Source organism: Xyrauchen texanus, chromosome 31 (genome assembly GCF_025860055.1).
Source record: "Xyrauchen texanus isolate HMW12.3.18 chromosome 31, RBS_HiC_50CHRs, whole genome shotgun sequence".
NCBI classification, from domain to species: Eukaryota; Metazoa; Chordata; class Actinopteri; order Cypriniformes; family Catostomidae; genus Xyrauchen; species Xyrauchen texanus.
The window spans coordinates 21575008-21597049 of record NC_068306.1 but is presented as its reverse complement, the minus strand read 5'-3'; the positions used below and the strand labels follow the sequence as shown (position 1 = coordinate 21597049).

Here is a 22042-nt window from a genome sequence, read left to right as displayed (position 1 = left end):
CTCAGTACAATCGTTTTGTGGGAATAAACTTACCGCAGTCTGCACACAAGATCCTCCCAACATCATTTTTTAGATTCTTCCCGCTGGCGTCTAAGGGAACAAACGATGCTTTGAAAACCAAGGGCTCGTCAGTTGGGTCCATGAAAAATATATACTTGTGATTCTTTTTCACTTTGGCGCACGGAGTCTCCGAGCCAAATTCCCCCACGGTTACGAGCTGCTCCCGCTCCAGACCCCCGCTTTTGCGCGGCCACACGTCCAGGACTTTGACATTCACACTGTACAGCTCCTCTGAGACGTTCTGAGGCGCGGACTGCACCTTGCCCTCAATCACCACGGCGGATCGGTAAGCCTGGTCCTGCAGGGAATTCAAACTCGGGGAGTAGCAGGCGAAGGAGACCCCGATGAGCAGCATGGATAAGTGTACCGAATCAAGCCTCCTCATGCCGCCTGCTTTGGCTCGATGGTCGGTGGTCGCGTTGCGGCAGGGCTCTCTGGGCTGAGGGGCGATGGCGGTGGAGCTGGGTTGAGGGAAAACACTGCAAATAGGCTCCAGTAGCACGGCGGCGCGGCAGACCTTGCGTAAGTGTCCATGCCATCGGGATCCGCTGCTTTTTCCCCCAATAAATTGGCAATAAGGAAACACTAGCTGGGAACCGGAAACGTCGTAACGATGTTGGCTTAATAAAAATCCATTAGCTGCATTCTGCTGAAGCACTTGCTAAAAATTTAGTTAAAGTAGTGTATGTTGCCTTCTCCGAAGACATTAGCAGATATCCGCAAGACGCCGCCAGTCAATCTTTGCCCAGCAATTGCAGTGGTGAGCGCGCCCTGCTCGGCACTGACTGCAGTGAAATGTGAAATGCTGCAGTAAACTATTACTTTGAATATCCACTCACCACATACAATGTACGATTCCACTTTCGTAGCAACAAACCTCAAGGAACATAAGCCTACGGTTTTGCACCATTGCCGTCTCACTGCTGCCCCGTCGCTGTCCGCCTCCCCTATCTATCAGGGACAGACCGAGGGAAATATGCAGTAAGACTCCCCGCACAGACGACAAATTCACGGCTGGGGAGCAGAAACGAACGCCCATGCACTGGCGTGAGTGTCTTTAGTCTCCAACACCCCGAGAAAAACTGTCAATCCATGATCTCTCCCATTTCAAATCCGTATCGAATTAAAAATAATAAGAAAACACCACAATGTTTGGTGCACGGGAGCACCCACCTTAAATCTCCATTTAAATCGTTACAGCAACGCAGTACAGTAACTGCTTCCAGACATTTGCGGTGCTTTGAGTGCGATGCCTGACAGTGCGAATTATTTTCAGCGTCTCGGATTTGTGAACCGACAGCTTTGAATGAGTTTTGCGTCTCATTGCATTACTAAATCATGCCCCCTGCATTCAGGTCACATTCGCCGCTCTGCCTCAGAGAGATAAAAATGATAGTGAGGCGTTGCATCAAATCCATAGGCTACGTCTGATTTCCGTTATAACTGCGGATGCATGCACAAATGAAAACAATTTTAACATATTAAATGAAGAAACATCATGAATGTAATATAAAATATGTGAAACACACATAAGAATGTAAATCATCTATAATGCATGGGATTATGGTTATGCACAACAAAAGGGGACACCGACTGCATAGAATGAGATGAGAAATACAAATGTTAGACTTTCACCGGTTAGAGCCGAAATATAAAATAACCTAAATCCTGATTAAAGAAGTAAATGAAGGCTGAACCTGTGGATCTGCAAAGGAGTGTGGATAAAATATTCACTGAGAGCGACATCTGCCGTTCTGTTCGCACAGGACGAGCCACAATTCCTTTTTAATATGTAAGATGACTGTGTTGAATCATAGGTCAGAATGAACACAAGTCGTGGACACTCAAACTTTCTAATTAGCTATTGCTCGTTTTAATGACTATTTTTCTGTTGTATATCTTTTATACAAAGCGGATTGCTACGCCTTTTACACTGTATATTATGAGACTCCCTTGAGTAAATTAAGGTAGGCTACTTGTCAAGGCACAATGGTGCTAGTAAATGGATCACCCTTGGTTTGAAACTTTCGTTGCAGAAACTACAGAACTGCTGCAGCAGTACAGAACACTTTTTTATTCCAAACTCGCTGCTCTTAGATTCATTTCAGAAATCATTCGAAACGACGTGTTAAAGGTGCATCGTGAGGGCGGTGACTGCTGTCCATGGTTCTGAAACAGAACTGCCCTTAGGCCGGGTTTCCTCGCTGACGATGCAAAACAAACTCGTTATTTTACAATGGAGTAACACTTGCTTCCCAAACCAGAAGGTAGAACGGTCGTAATTGTAGAAACTAAATACATCGTTAAAGTAGCCGTTTGGTGCAAATGTGTTGATCTAAGGCCAACATTTCGCCAATATCTCCAGGATTTTGTCTCCGCAAGTTATTAAATGTTGCAGCATGTACAAATAATATTTCTATGAAATGGAAAAAGTGGCCGCACTATGCATATATTGTTTAAGAAGGCACACGCCGAAACGCGTCATGTGCAAAATAAACAATAGTATATGCATAGTGCGGCTACTTTTTCCATTTTATATGTTATCTTTAAGCCAGCACTCTTAAAATTCATTATATACACTGAGTGAAGCCTGCTCTCATCCTCACTTACAAATAATATTTCTGAAATGTATTGTGCACGTGATGGGGAACATTAAGGGGGCTCAGCTGGCTGGAATTAACAGAAGCACAAATAAAAGCATTGTATTGACATACACCGATCAGCCACTACATTAAAACTACCTGCCTAATATTATGTAAGTACCCCTCGCGCCGCCAAAACAGCGCCAACCCACGCCGCATAATAGCATTCTGTGATGATTTTCTTCTCACCACAATTGTACAGTGCGGTTATCTGAGTTACCGTAGACTTTGTTAGTTCGAACCAGTCTGGCCATTCTCTGTTGACCTCTCTCATCAACAAGGCATTTCCATCCACAGAACTGCCCCTCACTCGATGTGTTTTGTTTTTGGCACCATTCTGAGGAAATTCTAGAGACTGTTGTGCATGAAAATCACAGGAGATCAGTAACAGAAATACTCAAACCATCCCATCAGGCACCAGCAATCATGCCATGGTCCAAAACACTGAGATCACATCCCATGGCCAGACTGGTTTGAACTGACAAAGTCTACTATAACTCAGATAACCACTCTGTACAATTGTGGTGAGAAGAATATAATCTCAGAATGCTGAGATGCGGGTTGGTGCTGTTTTGGTGGCACGGGGGGGGGCCCGGGACCTACCCAATATTAGGCAGGTGGTTTTAAAGTTGTGGCTGATCGGTGTATTTGAACCTAGAAAAAAGTGAGTAGGAGGAGGAAGAATGAGAGAATGATAGGCGCTCATTTACAAGCACATGTTTCCACAAACACTCATTTGTTTATCTATTTAATTATTTAGTGTGAAACTGTTACAGGGACACATATTTCTTGTATGATATACTTCAACGTTTAGTTATGCAATGCCATAAAATAGGCCTGAATTTACATAGACTATATGCTACATTTCACAGCATACTGCGGAGTATCGTTTTAAGGGCAATTTTTACCTATACTTTTCAGATAATGTACCTTGGCTTTGCAATAATCAGAATGCTTAATATGTATTATCTATTATTTGTGCCCCTTAAATAGCCAACTCGTAGATTATATATGACTTTTCATGAGATCGGGTTGGATAATCAGTGAAAGTGAAATTTCCGTCAGTGAGGCTGTAATTAGAGGCTCTTGCTCACGGACGCCTTTCACGCACTTGCTTAACAATGCTTTCGGAAAAAAAACTGCCTTTGAAATTAGCAGCCTACAATTTAATTGCTAACCCGGCCCTTCGCCTTTCACGGGTTAAACTACCAGATAGCTTAGTGAGATATGAGTTTAACACCACCAAAACTATTTAAAAAAAAACTTAAAATAGGCTACACGCTACAAACTTAAAGTCAGCCCGTAAATTCAGCAGTCACTGGTTCTTGAGATTATGTGTACACATTCCTCCTCTCTCTGTTAAAATAAAAGAAATAATAGCCTATATCTGCATTTGCATGAGACGAAGTGAAATAGATAGGCCTATATGCTACATTAAGTTCTGTTTTCTTTATTTGATTACATCAAGCATGTAAACATCTCTAATAATAATAATAATAATAATCTTGTATTAAATCCTACGTTTTGGCAGTTAAGAGGGATGTCTAACATGTGAGCAATGAAAACCAATGCAAATACAGTAGCATATTGCTTTTGCAAACATTCTACATTTAACAACCAAATCAAAAAGTAATCAATTCTGCCATTCGATTTACCCACATTTAAGATACACTTCAAATCAGAGGCTGTAATTACATGCACTTTAGGTTATAGTTTAGTATAAGATGTTGCTTCTTGTAGCTTGTATCAATATAGCATCTCCAGCTGTAATATCAAGAAAGTAACATTGGGAGGCGCACGAGCTGTATGCTTTTCCCCTAGCCGAGCGTGCTGACATCAGACTCCACGCGAACAGCGTTGAGCTCTTGCGTGCGTCCGTCTCCATGCCACGACTCGCTCTTTCGTTCCATCTTGTGACCGGCGCATCGGTGAAGCAGCACCTCGGCAGTGTTTACAGTATAGGCCGTCGGTGTTTACAGGTTTTCATCTTTGTTTTTGACAGTGTTCAACTGCGAAGGGGTTGCACAAGGGCTTTACGCTCTGCCTGCAGACTGAGCGGGGTAAGATATAACCACGTCGCTCGTTAGGAGGTCTGCGACTTTGGCAACAGTGCTGCACTTAATGATGATTTGTCATGGTATTCCGCGGTGTATTTGTTTTTTTATCGGCTTACCAGAAACAGATTTATTTTTCGCACCCGTGGCAGATATCACAGACTGCTTGCGCTAAGTCCGTAACTGTTTACTGTTGGTGAGACAGCAAGCTGACAGACAGTTGCGGCAAATCAAGTGTGCCATTTAAGTGTGCCTCTGGCATACCGTTATGTGTTCAAGCTGAGTTCACCTTCGACCATAAAGCAAGCACACCATTGATTGACGCACATGAATTAAAGCCATCAGTCCCTCTTTCTTTAACTCCATTCCTCTTTTACGTAGGCGGCTATACACACACGCACCCGTCATTTTGTTGTAGGTCAAAATAAATTTCTTAGTGGAATAGAAATTTGAAATGCCAAACGGTTGGTTAAGTTTCAGTTTCAGCAAGTTAAACCATTCTTCGTTGTAGTTAGACTTCAACAGGCCACACAAAGGTTCAGCCACTTTTTGATAATGGATAGCCTTAATTAATGAGTTAATATCATTTTAGTTTAAGTAAAAAAAAAAATATATATATATATATATATATATATATATATATATATATATATATATATATTGATGATTAGCCCAGAAAACGGTCCGGAATCATAAAAGCAAGCAGACACATTTTCTATTGTATTATTATTTTTTATTATTATTAGCTATATTTATTATAGTGACATTTCTGGCAATAAAAATATGTTAATCATACTTTATTTATTAAAGCATGAATATAAAAGTATACTCACTAAGGTATATATTTCAATATTTTTTTCTAATTAGTCCTGATTTTTGCATATGTGTTCGGTGTATCCTCGGAGATTAGTAGGCTACTGGATTCTGGCTAAAAACATTTTAAAAAATGTTTTTATGTTTAAAAGTAGGCCCCTATAAACACTTGACTATATTTTAAGACTTAAGTAGGCTGCATGTGTTCTGCGGATCCTCGGTGATTCTGGAAAGAAACACTAAAAATGTAAATGTCTTTTACGTGCTTATTTCTCCTACCGTAATTATTACATGCATGTAGGCCTGTTTTAGTCCTATTAGCTTTCAAACTTTTTATGTTTCCCTTTTCCCCTCTTACAATCATACAAGTTAATTTTCTGTATGGAAAAAATGTCGAGGTTGTCGTATATTATTGGTACATTTATCATGAGAATTTGTTTGGGGTATTGTTGTATATTAAATTCTTGTATTTGTTTTCCAAATAAGTGGGTTTATAAATATACATTCTAAATGATATCTACGTAATTACATTTCAGGCTTTTGTGTTAGGAGCCAAGGATGTATTTAACATTTTAACTTTTGGTTCTTTCTTTCCAAATACCTGAATATGTTTATATTGTATTATAGATGTAACCTAAAAATTAAATATCAAATTTTAACAAAACTGTTTTATTCAAGATTGTGTGATATTCAGATGTAGGCATACACAGCATATTTGTGAAAGTTAGACGATTCAATTAGACGCGCCAGAACATTTAACTTCTTGCCCCAATAACAGACGTAAAAGCAGAAAAGACTAACATTTTGTCCATTATTTTTAACGAATAGGATGATTCATTATTTTATAAAGATGCATTATTTTTTTGGTGTTTCAAAATTATTGGAGAGAATCGATAATTCATGTAAACTTTGAATAGGCTAATATTACACTTTTACAAAACTGATGACATTCTAAGGTTGCGTATAATTTCATTTCGATTTCATAATAGTTCGATTATGTTAAAGAATTAAAGATTTATTCAAAAATATTAGTGAGTCCAATTTTGAATTTGTATTTGCAAAATATCCTTGAGTTTGGGCAATATTTCAAAAACTAGGCTACATGTAGGCTATAATAATATAACTGATTCAAAACGTTATCAAAGTGATGCATTTTTATATTATTAAACGTGTTTTTTTCTTCTTCCTTTTAAACGAATGCGACTATTTTAATTTGTATTACATTGTCTAAAATTTTGCGGACTGTATACAAGTCAAAATCAATGCATTTATATTTAATTAACAATATTGAAGAGATTTTTACCAAATTAATTATAATTTATTTTAGTTTTTATATATATATATATAAATGAACAAATAAATGACCTTGATAAATTGTTAAATAGCATCGCACGAAATTACATTTTTTAGTTAGGCCTATAAAATATATGAGAAGCGTTACAGCTGCATTGAAACAGTTTGCATTTAGCCAAAGTGTGTTTCTTTTTATTATTAATACCTTGAAATATAATTTTCTTCCTGGTTATTGTCACACAACATATTCTTGCAAATCGCTTCAATAAGAAATTGTTTTCTGAAAAAATATATAAATAAATACATACAAATAAATAAATGCTATTCTAAAATTCACCTGTTTTTAAAACGGCATAACCACAAACGTCTTTAGACTGTTCTTAGACACATTCTTCTCAACATTAAGGCGGAGTTGTGTTTTAATTTAATCGGAAACGTCAGTTTATCTTTGCATGTAGCCTATTTCGATATTAAAATAAGAGGTCGACAATACAAAACAACAAATATTCAGGTATGTTATCTTGTTGTTTATAATGACTGATTTGCATGTGGTATCGATGCATAAAGACGTAGTTACGTCAAACCTGTTAGAGAAAAACAACTCACAGTAGTGGTATGTAGCTATAGCCTACCACAAACCTGCAGAAATGTTTTAAAATGTCATAACGTAGGCTTTGCCCTGTGCACCCACCTTAAAAGAGCTAAGAAAGCAAACCTTTTATTTAAAAATCTATTTTGTTTAAAATACTATCCTAATTGCCTACTTAATGTATCAAATGTATTTCCAATTATACTTTTTTTCGTGTCATGACAAAGCAGCCCAACCTTTTGATGACTGAGTGAAGAACGAAAAAGTTAGCCAAGCCTGTGATTAAACCGGTCGGGTTGCATAACTCGCAAACTCGCATACATTCCAGGGTATTCTTCTGTGAGATAAAAAATGAATTAGTCAAATGCAGAAAAATAAAATAATATAAGGTTTTTCTGTTTTCCCGCAATATTTAATCTACAATGCAATTTTTTTTAACGTACCCTATTATAGGCTACGGTGCAAGCAAGTCCCAAGAGAATATCAAGCACATCAAACTCAGAATATAGCGCATGTATCGACGGACAATATATTTATTGGTAATATATAAAGAGACGCATGTCTCTTTATATATTGGAGACTCAAGAGTGTGTGTGTGTGTGTGTGTGTGTGTGAGCGTGTATTTATCACTTTGTGGGGACCAAATGTCCCCATAAGTAGGCTATAGTAAAACCCGAAATCTTTGACCTTGTGGGGACATTTTGTCGGTCCCCATGAGGAAAACAGCTTATAAACCATACTAAATTATGTTTTTTGAAAATGTAAAAATGCAGAAAGTTTTCTGTGAGGGTTAGGTTTAGGGGTAGAGTTAGGTTTAGGGGATAGAATATAAAGTTTGTACAGTATAAAAACCATTATGTCTATGGAAAGTCCCCATAAAACATGGAAACACTACGTGTGTGTGTGTGTGTATATATACACACACATATAGGCTATATATATATATATATATATATATATATATATATATATATATATATATATATATATATATATATATATATATATGCGGTGCATTGGCCCACCTTCTTTAACAAACCTACAGTATGATGTGATTAGGCAGTAGGACAACAATGCAAACCTTTTATACGATTTATCTGCGGCGAAGGTTATTCGGATTAAATGGCCATAACGTTCACGCACATATCTGAAGAGGGCTCATGTGTTCTCTCCTCACACAGATCTCGCGAGAGCGGTGGCGTGGCTTGTTGGCAGTAGGCTTGCAGTAAGACAGAGGGAGAAGGCAGGCAGCATCATGGCGGACAGAGACAGTGGAAGTGAGCAGGGAGGAGCAGCCACGGGCCCGGGTGTCGGTTCCATGCACCCAGTGACAGGAGGGGCGGGCTCGGCTTCCGGGCTGCAGCACGAGACGCAAGAGCTCGCCTCTAAGCGGGTTGACATCCAGAACAAGCGCTTTTATCTAGACGTAAAGCAGAACGCGAAAGGCCGCTTCTTGAAGATAGCTGAAGTCGGGGCCGGGGGAAACAAGAGCCGCCTCACTCTCTCCATGTCCGTCGCTGTCGAGTTCCGTGACTACCTGGGGGACTTCATCGAGCACTATGCCCAGCTGGGGCCGAGCAATCCGGACTTGGCTCAAGACGAGCCCCGGCGGGCGCTGAAGAGCGAGTTTTTGGTTCGGGAGAATCGGAAGTACTACATGGATCTCAAGGAGAACCAGAGGGGCCGGTTTCTACGTATCCGACAGACCGTCAACCGGGGGCCCGGTTTGGGATCCACGCAAGGCCAGACGATCGCTCTTCCAGCGCAGGGACTTATCGAGTTTCGCGATGCTCTCGCCAAACTCATCGACGACTACGGAGTGGATGACGAACCCGCGGAACTGCCCGAGGGAACCTCTTTGACTGTGGACAACAAGCGCTTTTTCTTTGACGTGGGCTCCAATAAGTACGGGGTGTTCATGAGGGTAAGCGAGGTTAAACCCACCTATCGCAACTCTATCACAGTGCCCTACAAAGTGTGGTCCAAATTCGGGAACACGTTCTGTAAATACGCAGACGAAATGAAAAAGATTCAAGAGAAACAGCGGGAAAAAAGGGCATGCGAGCTGCAGCAACAGCAAGAAGAGATGCATGGAGACGATGTGGACGAGGATTGATAGTGGAGGGAAAACATGCAAAAAATAATAATCAGAATAACATAAAGAGAAATTATACGTATGAGAAGTTTACTGTAAAAAAAAAGAGAGAAAGATACATAAAGATTTAACTGTTTAACTCCAAGGGAGCACTACCCACAAAAAATACAACCACCTCCACAAACTGACAGTTGAAACTCGCCACCCATCGCTGGATGTTATCCACTTACCTACCATTAACACAATAAGCGGCTGCTAAACAGAGTAATAACAATATATATGAACTGTGTTTCCTACTTGATTACAGCAAAACTGAGCGGTATTTCCCTTATTAACCCAGAACTTTTTTACACGTTCCAAGTGTTTGCAATGTTCAAATGGAGTTATTGCAGAGTTACTACGAAACGATGATGACTTCAGCACAAATCAGATATTTTATTTTTTTTTAACCAAATTTTAAAGTCACCCGAAGAGCTTATCTTGGTAGCCATGCCACTAGATATTACAAGCATCACCTGAAGGCTTGCTAGATATCTGGATGTGATAATATCAACCTGTTGATCAGTCAATAAGAGAGACAGAGTGGTCAAACCATGCAAGGTTACTCGAGAAAAGTGTAGGAAAGAGTTGGTTATTCACAGTCTTCACAAATGTTCTGAGGAGTATTACCAGTGTATTTTTTTAATTGAAGTTATTGTCATGCAGATGGTATGCTATGTATTTGTGTCTAGTTGTCATGCACAGTGTATAAAAGGGTACTTGATAAGCCGGAGCAATGGCAACAGAAACGAAAGAGCTCTTAAAAACATTTTTGTAACGTGAAAAGTTGCATCCCTGTTATACAGACCCCTCGATACACATACAAAGAGTCGTATGAAATTGCTAATGTAGAAAAATATACAAAGTATGATTTTGTGAATCAGATGTATTTCAGTGGAGAAGAGAACATCCCACGTTTTTAGTGGGGGATTAGACAAAACAATCTGTAAAAGGGTTTAAAAACTATATATCAGTCTACCAATGAGAGTGAGTGGCGCCAAGGAATGCTGTAGTTGCATGTTAACCTGTACACAGCCACATTGAGGTGGATTTCTCAATGTTCGTCCTCAAGGACTCTTCTCTGTGATGGTTTCAATGTCCATAATGTCAATAACGTTTGTTCAGGTTATTTAATTCATGCCATTTTTCCTTCAAAGAATTAGCTTTTTCAAGGTGTGAGAAGTACATGATAAGATATTATCAACTCTTTGACTGTTTGATCAGACAATGAAAAACCCTTTTTCCATGGGGGCCCTTGAGGACCTGTGTTGGGAGACCCCTACTTTAATGAAAGTGTTGGGGAGCATACTCTTCAGCATTAAACAACCTGGTGCCTTACAGACTCCACATGCGTATACACTGGTTGGTGCTTTGGATCTAAGTTTGGGTTCTTGTTTTTTTTCTTTTCTTGACTTTTTAAAAAAAATATTTACCCTGGCCCTCTTGGATCCTATTGCATAACTTATGGTCTGATGGGCTGGCTTGGTTCCTTAATGAGAAGGAAATCATTGTTCGCAGGTTTTAAAGTGATACCTTTCATCTCGACTGGTTACTCAGACCATATGAACGGAAATCACCTTGTCAGTTTCCCATGCATAAACACTACAAGGTGTTAGTAACCCTGACAAAGCAGATGAGCCTTCCCTTAGTTTATCAAATGCCAGCTACATGCCAGGCACACTTTATTGGGAGGTTTTTAACTGAAGCCTTCATAGTTTGGCAGTAATGTGTCATTTGTCACAGACCAAAATCCTATTTGGGGGGTGTGACCAGCATGTCCCCTTCCTTGTAACTTTTCGGTGTTGCTTCATGTTATTTGTCATTTTGGAAACTTTGGCTCTCGAAGTTGTTTGTTCTCACTCCTTTTCATTTTATTTAATCCCAGTGCTATATTTCATTACTGTGTGCAATATTGAAAGTGCCAATGTTGGCAATATATGTATGTCAATTAAATATATAATTAATATTTGAAAAGCATGTGGCTGAATTCCACGTTTATTTCTTCAAATGTTTTTATTTCTTTAAAGCCTTTTATCTGCATTTAAAAAGGTCTGTATCTGGAAAAGAAATCATTTTTAATAAGCAAGCTTCACCCAGTTTGTGAACACATAGCAGTTATCTATTCAGTCTGCACTTTTTTTGTGAACATTAATGTTATCAATGTGCCCTTTTCGTCTCCGTTCCTCTTAACCGGATGGTTCAGCCAAAAAAGAAAATTCCTTCATCATTCACGTACCATCATGTTTTTCCAAACCTTTATTACTTTTTTCCTTTTTGGAACAATCATGCAGATGTTATGCAGAATGTTAGCCTCAGTCACCATTCACTTTCATTGCATTCTTTCCCCCATACAATGAAAATGAATGGTGACTGAGACTTAACATTCTGCCTAACATCTGCTTTTGAGTCAACATGATCACGCAGGAAGTCGGCATGTTGTCTCCGAGAGTTCTTGTACCCTAGGATTGGCCACATTATGCCGACTCACTGACATTTATGCTTCAGCTCCAGTGTATTTACCTTCCCCTGTGGCACGACAGGAAGCATGCTGCATAAGCTTTGTGAGAGACCTGGGTTCAAATCCCAGTTTGAAACTAGGAAATATTTGCGTTCACATAATTTGTGACGAGTGCAGTTTAAAGGTTGCTATTTTTTGGGGGGGGGGGCAACGTTTATAAAATATGCACTGCCCTTTACTGTATTACAGCCGGTACAGCTGTAAACATCTCGCTTTTGGTGCCCCTCCATGGACATTTCACCCAGAAAATAGAGCTCACATGTGCCCATATGCCCAATAACACTTACCGCTTTGTCCACTAGGGGCAGAGTTTCCCATTTCAGTAAGCACAGTCCGATTTTAACTAAAGAAAAGTCGGCCTACTGTTTCCAAATTAACTGTGAGATCAGTCTTTTTGAGTTCCACAGATGAAATAAAAGTCATACAGATTTGGAAAACCATGCTCATTTTCATTTTGGGATGAACTGTCCCTTTATCATGGGAGGGTTGGGTGTCATTGTAATGGTCACTTGAAACTATGGGGGTTTTAAGGCCTTTGGGTAAGGGGCAATCAATATATCATTAATTTCCTTCGTAAACCTATATGGGAAGATTCTAATGAAGGTGTGTGATGACCTGTTCTGTTTCAGTTGTTGATGTCAGTAGCACATTGATTTTCCAGCTGGAGATAATGTCTGACCAATGTTTGTTTGAAACTTTTATCTCAACAAGGAATTCCTTGTGCAGTTTTATTCTTTATCTCTTAACTTATGTTTCCTTCCCTTTGCAAAGAGGATCACGTCAAATATAATTTATGTACATTTTACAAATTAAAAAAAATAAATAAAAGAAATGTTAATTTATCCACCTCTCATGAAAAGATTGTTCAATATAAATGTTTCTATGTTTCTTTTTCTCGTGTGCACTTGTTCATGTAGTGGTTGTTTGCTGAGGATAATATAAGGTTCTGACTTCAATGAAGAATTCTCTGTGTGTACACACATTCATGTAGCATTTTTAAAGGAACAGAATATGAGCATTTCTTGTACCGAGTCTGACCTAAAGCATGCAGACTAACCGTACTGTAATAACACGTCATTTGATGAAATCTCCTTTTCCTTTATGGGTAATGTTGGTTGCTTCCTGTGGTTAACCAATGTACAATGTGCTCGTAAAATAACAGTACATTTTCTATGGATGTGTGATCATATCCAAGTCTTTTGTCTTCTTATATTTTTTCAAAACAATATATACCATTAAGAATGTGGGGTCTTAGTTTAACAACCATAATAACATCACATGTTTTTGAAATTATACTTTTTGAGCTGCAGTTCTGTTGAATGTATCCTGAAATCCTGTCATTTTACTAAATCTTCATGTTCACAAAACTTTGACGACTTGAATCTCCGGATTTCATTTGAATTGGATCTCTTGCTCTCTTCATGTTGTATATATTTTTAAAAGAACTACTGATATGTTTGTTAAAACAGATTTTTGATGTATTTACTAAAAAAAAAAAATTATTATTATTAAATACATTATTATTATCATCATTATTAAATAGCATATTATCATGCATAGATTTTGAAGGGTACACAAATCAGTTAAAAATGGGGGAAATCCTAAGGCTTTTTTAGTTTTTTTTTTTTTTTTTTTGAAGAAAAAGAAAAAATGTAAATCACAGTTTTCCAGTTTTTTTATGACTTAAGCTTACTATAAGCTATAATACTGGTTTTATTATGACATTTTTGACACAAATCTAAATGGTGGAATATCTGGTCTGGTGAAAAAAAGCACCCAGCATGCAACTCAGCATGCCCCAAGGAATCAAAGAAAGACTTTAGTTTTTGAAAATGTTCTACAAAAGTGAATAAGAAGCTCAAACATGAGTGAAAATGTAAACAGCGCTAGACGGTGCCCAAACGTTTTTCTATAAATGACCAAAAATCAAACTTGATTGAGGGCAGTGGACCAAAAGTAAACATTGCATATATCAATCTGTATTATTTTAAAATGTAATATTAATACTACAAAACACACAGAGCTCTCAAATTAAAACCATCAAGAGTCCTATACTTGCACAATGCACGTAATTGATTTCAATGTATGTTGTGTCTCTCATTTGTTAGTCACTTTGGATAAAATGTCTTCTAAATGACACCGTCAGCGTCTCTTAAAACATGGTTACTGTCTCTTTAAGAACACATCTCACGTTGAACACACGGTAGTGCTGTGGGGGTTTTTTTATTTTTTATTTTTTTTACTTTTTTTTTTTTATTGATGCTCAAAACAGTACAGTAAAAAATAACAGTCAACAACAAAATACATAAAAAAATTATACATAAAAAAAATAAAAGCTGGGGGTGCACATAATATAAATATTATGATATATATAAAATATATTAACAAATTATGAGAATTACATGACGGTCACATCTGTTTTCTTTTTTTTTCTTCTTTCTCCTTTTTCCCCCTCCCCTTTTTTATCTTTTTTTCTTCTCTTTCTCTTTAAATGTTTTCCTCTTTTTTTTCCAAAAAAACCATGTATTAAGCATAGTCAATTTTGCACAATCATAGGATACAGAATAGTGCTGTGCAGTTTTGGAGAGACGAAGTTAGTGGCATGACGTAATACTATCAAGTAGGATATTGTTTTGTTTTGTTTTGTGGCAAAGAACATATTAAAGATATTTCTAATCATAGACCTAGGCTACATACTGTCCTGGATTTCACTCAGTATTACTATATAGCCTACTGTCAATATGTAATAGGATTATTTAATTTAGCAATGCCGTATGTTTTTGCGTAGTTATTACATTTAGCCGAATTACTTTTATTTGACATTAAAAAAAAATTCCTTTTGTGATATCAAAAACTTGAATGGTAGGCTACTTCTGCTTCTTTTCTTAAGAGGCGATGGATTAAGGATGAATGAAAGGAACTAAACACTACGAAGCACCTTTCTGCAAATTAAAAAAATTGAGAGGCCTATTAATTTCGTTGACACCAAAATATGAATATGATTAAGAACCTGCCGAAATATGGCATTGTATCTTATGGTTATGATCTGTTTTTAGGCAGATATTTGCAAGTAAACGAGAACCTCACGTTTGACAAATTACAGTATGATGCACACAGATGTTATACACACCCCAAAACGGGTTTCAGTCAAAAAAACACACACAAAAAAAATGAAATATGAAGAATTATTTGACTGCATTACCGACTTTGTATAGCTTGCAGGGCGGATTTTTGAGTGTCCCGGTGTGTTCACTTATAGTGCTTGTCGTAATGTTGTGTGTTGTGTGGAGTGAATGAAACCGTTGTCTATATTGAAATACTCCCTCATCTGATTATATCAAACCCGCTTCACGGGTGCGCTTCAGTGGTCGCGTGCATGTATAGTGCGCGTTCAAGACAAATTTTATGTCGGATGACTGTACACACTGTTCCGCGAGCCAATTTCTTGACACTACTTCAGTTCCCTCGTTTTAAAACAACTAGGTTCTGTCTGGCTGTACTGAATGCCCACCTCCGACTTTGGAGCTGGCCAATCATAGTGAAGATGGGTGTGGTGCTTTCACGAAGAAACCAGCTAGTTATCTAGCCTGAGCACAAGGCTTATCAGGTTTAGTCCAATTTTTGTCAGTTGCTCCTTTATCATGAGACAGGCCATAGTCATTCAAACCGTCGGAAGGGGGGTCGTTTGCCATGTTCATCTAAATGCTGATTTATTTGCCATAAGCAATTACTGTGAAAATCTACAGCTAGCATGTGTGACACTTTCCTTAACATCTGGACAAACTGGAAGAAACCCAAGTAGAATCTGCCCTCCAGTCTTAAGTGTCTTAAGGAACAGATGTGAACAAGGCCGAATTATAGTGGCCATCCTGTATGGTAAACAGTTGAATGTAATGCCTCCATTAAGATATTAAGTCTATACCTCAGGTTTGCTCCCACATTGTAGAGAGGTGCGACACCTGGTGGTCAACTATTGTCACAGTTCTAAGAATTATTACCAATTATTCAGCAATGCTGAAAACCTCGAATTTATCATATTAAAATAATAATAATAATAGAATTAAAATATTTTTTTTCTTCTTCAAATAATAATTATAATAAATAGAAACGTGTAAAACGAATCCGTATCCTCTGTCTCTGACCTGAAACTGAGTAATGTGTCTTTGGTTACATACATCTGGTTGAAAACATATAATCCAAAGCAACTGAATGACATTTGTAAACCCAAAAATGTCAACAGACATTTTTGGGTTTACAATATGAATACAGCAACAAGCACAAATCTTAAACATAAAAAAAAAATCAACTTTGTTACCAACATAGCATGTTTATATAAAGAGTGATATACATAATTTAAAAAATTGCAGTCAAGACATTTTTATATCTGATATTAGCCTACCTCGATGGCCTTTCAATGCATTTGATCAGAAACAATTTCAAATTTTACCAGACGATGGCGCTGTTGATCCAAAACTTGAAACGCGAACGCAGCCTGTATTATTTTCCCCCAAAGGAGACCAGCGCATTTTAAGTCTAGGCATTCAAGATGACAGATGCTGGTAAGAAAACTCTGTTTCACAATGAATATGACCCTATGAACATCATGCATTACATTAACTTAAAGGTGCATCACAGTCCACTTACAAAGAAAATTTCAACAACATTTACTAACTTTGACTTGAGCTACCTACAAACACATTACACGTTTAAGCCAGCCTGGTCTATACTTAAATAAACCCTTTGTACATAATCGAAAACTTTGATAACTCTTAAAAAAAAAAAAAAAAGAAAGAAATGCACTAACCAGTGATTATTTGAAGAGAAACCAGCCCAAAATGTGATTGTTGCAAGGCTCTACAAGGCCTCCTCAGGGACATTCCTGAAAGACACCCACCAGGTACAAATTAAACCATTTTATTGGCTGATCAATCTGAATATTCAACATTAGATTACTATTTACTTGCACTGTTGGAGGATTCAATGGGAATGACCTGATGGAGTTCAGACTCTGGTATTGTGCTTGTAAATGTCAACAAATAAAATCTGATTGGATTATCTCGTTTTTTTGCTGGGGGAAAAAAAAGGATATAAGAAATGCATCACACCTATAACAGAACCAAATGTCCTGAGACCCGCTTTTAAAAGTTCAAAAGTCAAAAAGCTCATTTTAACCTGACTGGGAGTCCAAAAATACAGCACCAAAGTCCTTTACATGCATGTTACAGTTTTTCTCTATCGGTGTGGCACATTTTTTTAAACAGAATTAACATTTTCTAAACTGTTAGTGCAATTGTCACAACTGTTTTATGGGACATCACAATTCTATTGCATGTCTGCAAAATGTAGGAACTCCCCCAAAACTTTTCATTAATGTTTCAAAACCTTGTTTTTGTGTCAATAAATTGGCCAATGCCACCAAAATAAAAAGTTTTTTTGTCATCGTGTGAACCGTACTGGTCAGAATGTTGTGATGTTTTTTTCACTATGGCAGTCAACCCTGGAAATGTTTGTTATATACAAATTTATTTTTTGTTCTATTTTTTAGTTGACACTGCACTGCTTGCTGTACTATACAAGAATGCCAGTTTTGTCTAGCTGAGTGTTATTGTGTATCACACTGAGCATTTTAGATACCATTTTGAGCAGTAGGTAAAAGTTTACTGGGAAAAGTCAGTACTGTACAATACTGTAGTACACAGAAAAAAGATATGCACATTTGTATGTATACACTAAATGTTTTTTGTAGCAATGTGTTACATGTAAACAGAAAATTAACATTTGCAAGTCAGTTTTTACAAATTTCTTACATGTAATATTATATATACAGAATTGAAAATGGCCACATAAAAAAAAAAAAAAAAAAACATCAACCCTGCAACAATGAAAAGCGTGTGGTAGTTCTGTAAAAAACAATAAACTTTCCTCCTCACAGTACATAACACTACATGTTTCTATCTTCTTGGTAGACATCCTGCAAATTGCAGACAACTGTACTCTTTTGTACACGTGTGCCAAAACACGTGCAGTTTGCTAAAATTAATAAGAAATTCAAATCTGGTGTGAACAAGAAACTAATTGTTCAGAGATTTGAACTTGATGTTTTGAAAAAAAAATATTCTCATTAGAGAATTGTGCCAAGCGATTGAGAAATCTGTAACATAGAACACAATGAAAAAACACCACAGACATATGCAAAAGTGCGTTCTGTGTGAATGGTCCCTAAGTTTGTACACTGACGAAGTCTGCAAACGGATAGACAGAATCATGAATCAGGGGTTGAAAGTGACCCAAAAAGGAGATAAGGATAAATGGAATGAAATAGGGAAAATATAATTCCCTTATGACTCAGTACACTTGACATTGCGTTTATTAACGCATGTGGGGAGTGCCTTCTTACACAGTATAGTTGAAACCTCTCTACAATAATGCCAATATTCAAATATTGGCTATGGTGTTTGAGCCCTGCCGGTTTTGGCGCGAAGCCATCAGCTATGAAAGCAGGTGCACAAACACCATTTCTACAGAATTACTTCCTTCAAGACAGCGATAATCTCTTGTCTAGAAGCCCTCTAACTTTGCCGTCGATATACAGGCGGCAGCGTGTATCCGCTCCCCTGCAGTGCTCCGGTGAACACTCCGCCTCGCCGCTGGACGCTTCGCCGGTAAACGGGCCTCAGCATCCCGATTCCCCGCAGCACTTGGGCAGGTTTTGTGTATCCTTACAAAGCAATTGCATATTGTGCAATATTGTATATTGTGTGATTATAAATAGATATACACTGGTGGCCAAAAGTTTGGAATAATGTACATATTTTGCTGTTTCAGAAGAAAATTTGTTCTTTAATTCACCAAAGTGGCATTCAACTGATCACAAAGTATAGTCAGAACAATACTGCTGTAAAAAACAGCACCATTACTATTTGTGAAAAAGTCATTTTTGATTAAATCTAGACAGACCCTATTTCCAGCAGCCATCACTCCAACACCTTATCTTTGAGTAATCCTGCTAAATTGCTAATTTAGTACTAGAAAATCACTTGCCATTATATCAAACACAGTTGAAAGCTATTTGGTTCATTAAATGAAGCTTAACATTGTCTTTTTGTTTGTTTTTTGAGTTGCCACAGTATGCAATAAACTGGCATGTCTTTAGTTCAATATTAGGTCAAAAATGGCAAAAAAGAAACCGCTTTCTCTAGAAACACGTCAGTCAGTCATTGTTTTAAGGAATGAATGCTATACAATTCTTGAAATTGCCAAAACAAAGGTGTACACTACAGTCTTCAGAGACAAAGGATAACTGGCTCTAACAAAGATGGAAAGAGATGTGGAAGGCCAGATGTACAACTAAACAAGAGGATAAGTACATGAGATTCTCTAGTTTGAGAAATAGATGCCTCGCTTGTCCTCAGCTGACAGCTTCATTGAATTTTAATGTACTGAAAATCACCAGTTTAATGTACAACAGTTAAGAGAAGACTCAGAGGTGCAGGTCTTATGGGAAGAATTGCAAAGAAAAAGCCACTTTTGAAACAGAAAAAAAAAAAGAAAAAAGATGAGAGTGGGCAAAGAAACATAGACATTGGACAACAGATAATTGGAAAAGAGTGTTATGGATCTTAACCCCATTGAGCTTTTTTGGCTAGACTGTAAGGTACTTGAGAAGTGCCCGACAAGTGCTAAATGAAATGTGGGGTGAAATGTCACCTGAGTATCTGGACAAACTGACAGATAGAATGCCAAAGATCTGCAAAGCTGTTATTTCTGCATATGGAGGATATTTTGAAGAGAACCCTTTGAAATAGTTTCAAATTGTAATAGTACATTTTCACGTTATTAATGTCCTGACTATACATTGATCAGTTGAATGCCACTTTGGTGAATAAAAGTACAACTTTCTTTCCATAAGAGCAAAATCTGTACATTATTCCAAACTTTTGGCCACCAGTGAATATTATATATATATATATATATATATATATATATATATATATATATAATATCGCTTCACTTGATGACCAGCTACATCAGCAAGTGCATTGATGATGTCACCTTCTCCTAGACCATCACCACACGCTCCAACCAGAAGCCGTGGATGACTGCGGAGGTGCGTGCACTGCTGAGGACCCGAGACTCCGCCTTCAGAGCAGGCGACAAGGCTGCCCTAAGAACAGCGAGGGCAAAACTGTCCCGGGCCATCAGAGAGGCAATGCGGGCACAAGCCCAGAGAATCCAGTCACTTCCAAGACAGCGGCGACACGCGGAGCATGTGGTAGGGCATCCAGGCCATCACCAACTACAGGACAACATCAGTTGCATGTGACAAAGATGCCTCCCTTCCAGATGCGCTGAACGACTTCTACGCTAGGTTTGATGGACAGAACAACGTGGTGGTGAGGAAGACCACCCCTCCTCCCAACGACCAGGTGCTCTGTCTTACCACAGCTGATGTGAGGAAAACTCTACGTAGAGTCAACCCACGTAAGGCTGCTGGACCAGGCAACATTCCTGGCAGAGTGCTCAGAGGATATGCAGACCAGCTGGCAGATGTTCTTACCGACATCTTCAACATCTCTCTGAGCAGCGCCGTCGTTCCAACATGCTTCAAGGCCACCACCATCATCCCCATGCCAAAGAAGTCTTCAGTGTCCTGCCTCAATGAGTACCATCCCGTCGCACTCACACCCATCATCACGAAGTGCTTCGAGAGGCTCGTCATGAGGCACATTAAGACCCAGCTGCCCCCCTCACTAGGCCCACTGCAGTTCGCGTATCGTCCAATCCGTTCAACAGACGACGCCATCGCCACCACCCTCCATCTGGCCCTCACCCATCTAGATAAAAAGGACTCATACATTCGAATGCTGTTCATAGACTTCAGCTCAGCATTCAACACAATAATTCCTCAGCACCTGATTGGAAAGCTGAACCTGCTGGGCCTGGACACCTCCCTCTGCAACTGGATCTTGGACTTCATGAATGGGAGACCTCAGTCAGTCCAGATTGTGAACAGCATCTCCACCACCACCACACTGAGCACTGGGGCCCCCCTCACTACATTCTATAGAGGGACTATTGAGCAGCTGCATCACTGCCTGGTTTGGGACTTGCACCGTTTTGGACCAAAAAGCCCTGCAGAGGATAGTGAGGACTGCTGAGAAGATCATCGGGATCTCTCTTCCCTCCATCAAAGACATTTACAAAAAACACTGCATCCGCAAAGCAACCAGCATTGTGGATGAACCCACATCCCCCTCACACAAATTCTTCACCCTCCTGCCGTCTGGCAAGAGGTACCGAAGCATTCGGCCCTCATGGCCAGACTGTGTAACAGCTTCTTCCCCCAAGCCATCAGACTCCTCAATACTCAGAGACTGGTCTGACTGGACTGACACACACAAACACACACAAATATTACTTGTGCTCCTCCCTTTAAGGACAAGCTCCCCATATTTTACACAACCGCCAGCATTAGGCCATTCTACGTGCATATCACCACCTATTGGACAGGGAGGAGAATTTATAGTAAACAAATTGTTAAAATATTCGTGTTTCTTACCCACACCTATCATGTAGCTTCTGAAGACATGTAGTAAAAACTGGAGTCATATGGATTACTTTTATGCTGCCTTGACATGCTTTTTGGATCTTCAAAGTTCTCACCACCATAATTTGCATCGTATGGACCAAAAGAGCAGAGATATTCTTCCAAAAATCTTAATTTGTGTTCTGCAGTAATTTATGAGCATAGAGAACCATTTCTGTTTCTTACACTTTGGCGCCCCCTGTTGTGTGATTTAGAATAAAGCATCTAATGCATGTATTCAGTTTATTTTATTCTTATTCTCAGGATAATTCTGCAACATTCTTTCTTATAAATTGCAAACATTCAACATATGGAGGCCTAAATCTTTTTTTTTTTTTTTTTGCTTCGGAAGC

The 22042-nt window shown here is 38.5% G+C and overlaps 2 protein-coding genes across 3 annotated transcripts in view; one reads left to right on the top strand and one right to left on the bottom strand.

Moving 5' to 3' along the window:
• The window catches only part of LOC127624720 (tetratricopeptide repeat protein 1-like), a 472844-nt gene that overhangs the window by 56533 nt on the left and 394269 nt on the right, over positions 1 to 22042 (bottom strand). The window lies entirely within an intron of this gene.
• Positions 88 to 13358, top strand: LOC127624722 (transcriptional activator protein Pur-alpha-like). Of its 2 annotated transcripts, none has more exons than XM_052099578.1 (2): positions 88 to 582; positions 8633 to 13358. In XM_052099578.1, exon 2 carries the CDS (start codon positions 8707 to 8709, stop codon positions 9565 to 9567), a length of 861 nt encoding a protein of 286 aa, XP_051955538.1. In that variant the 5' UTR covers positions 88 to 582; positions 8633 to 8706; the 3' UTR covers positions 9568 to 13358. The 2 variants fall into 2 exon arrangements, with proteins under 2 accessions (XP_051955538.1, XP_051955537.1); XM_052099577.1 differs by lacking the exon at positions 88 to 582 and adding an exon at positions 4617 to 4762.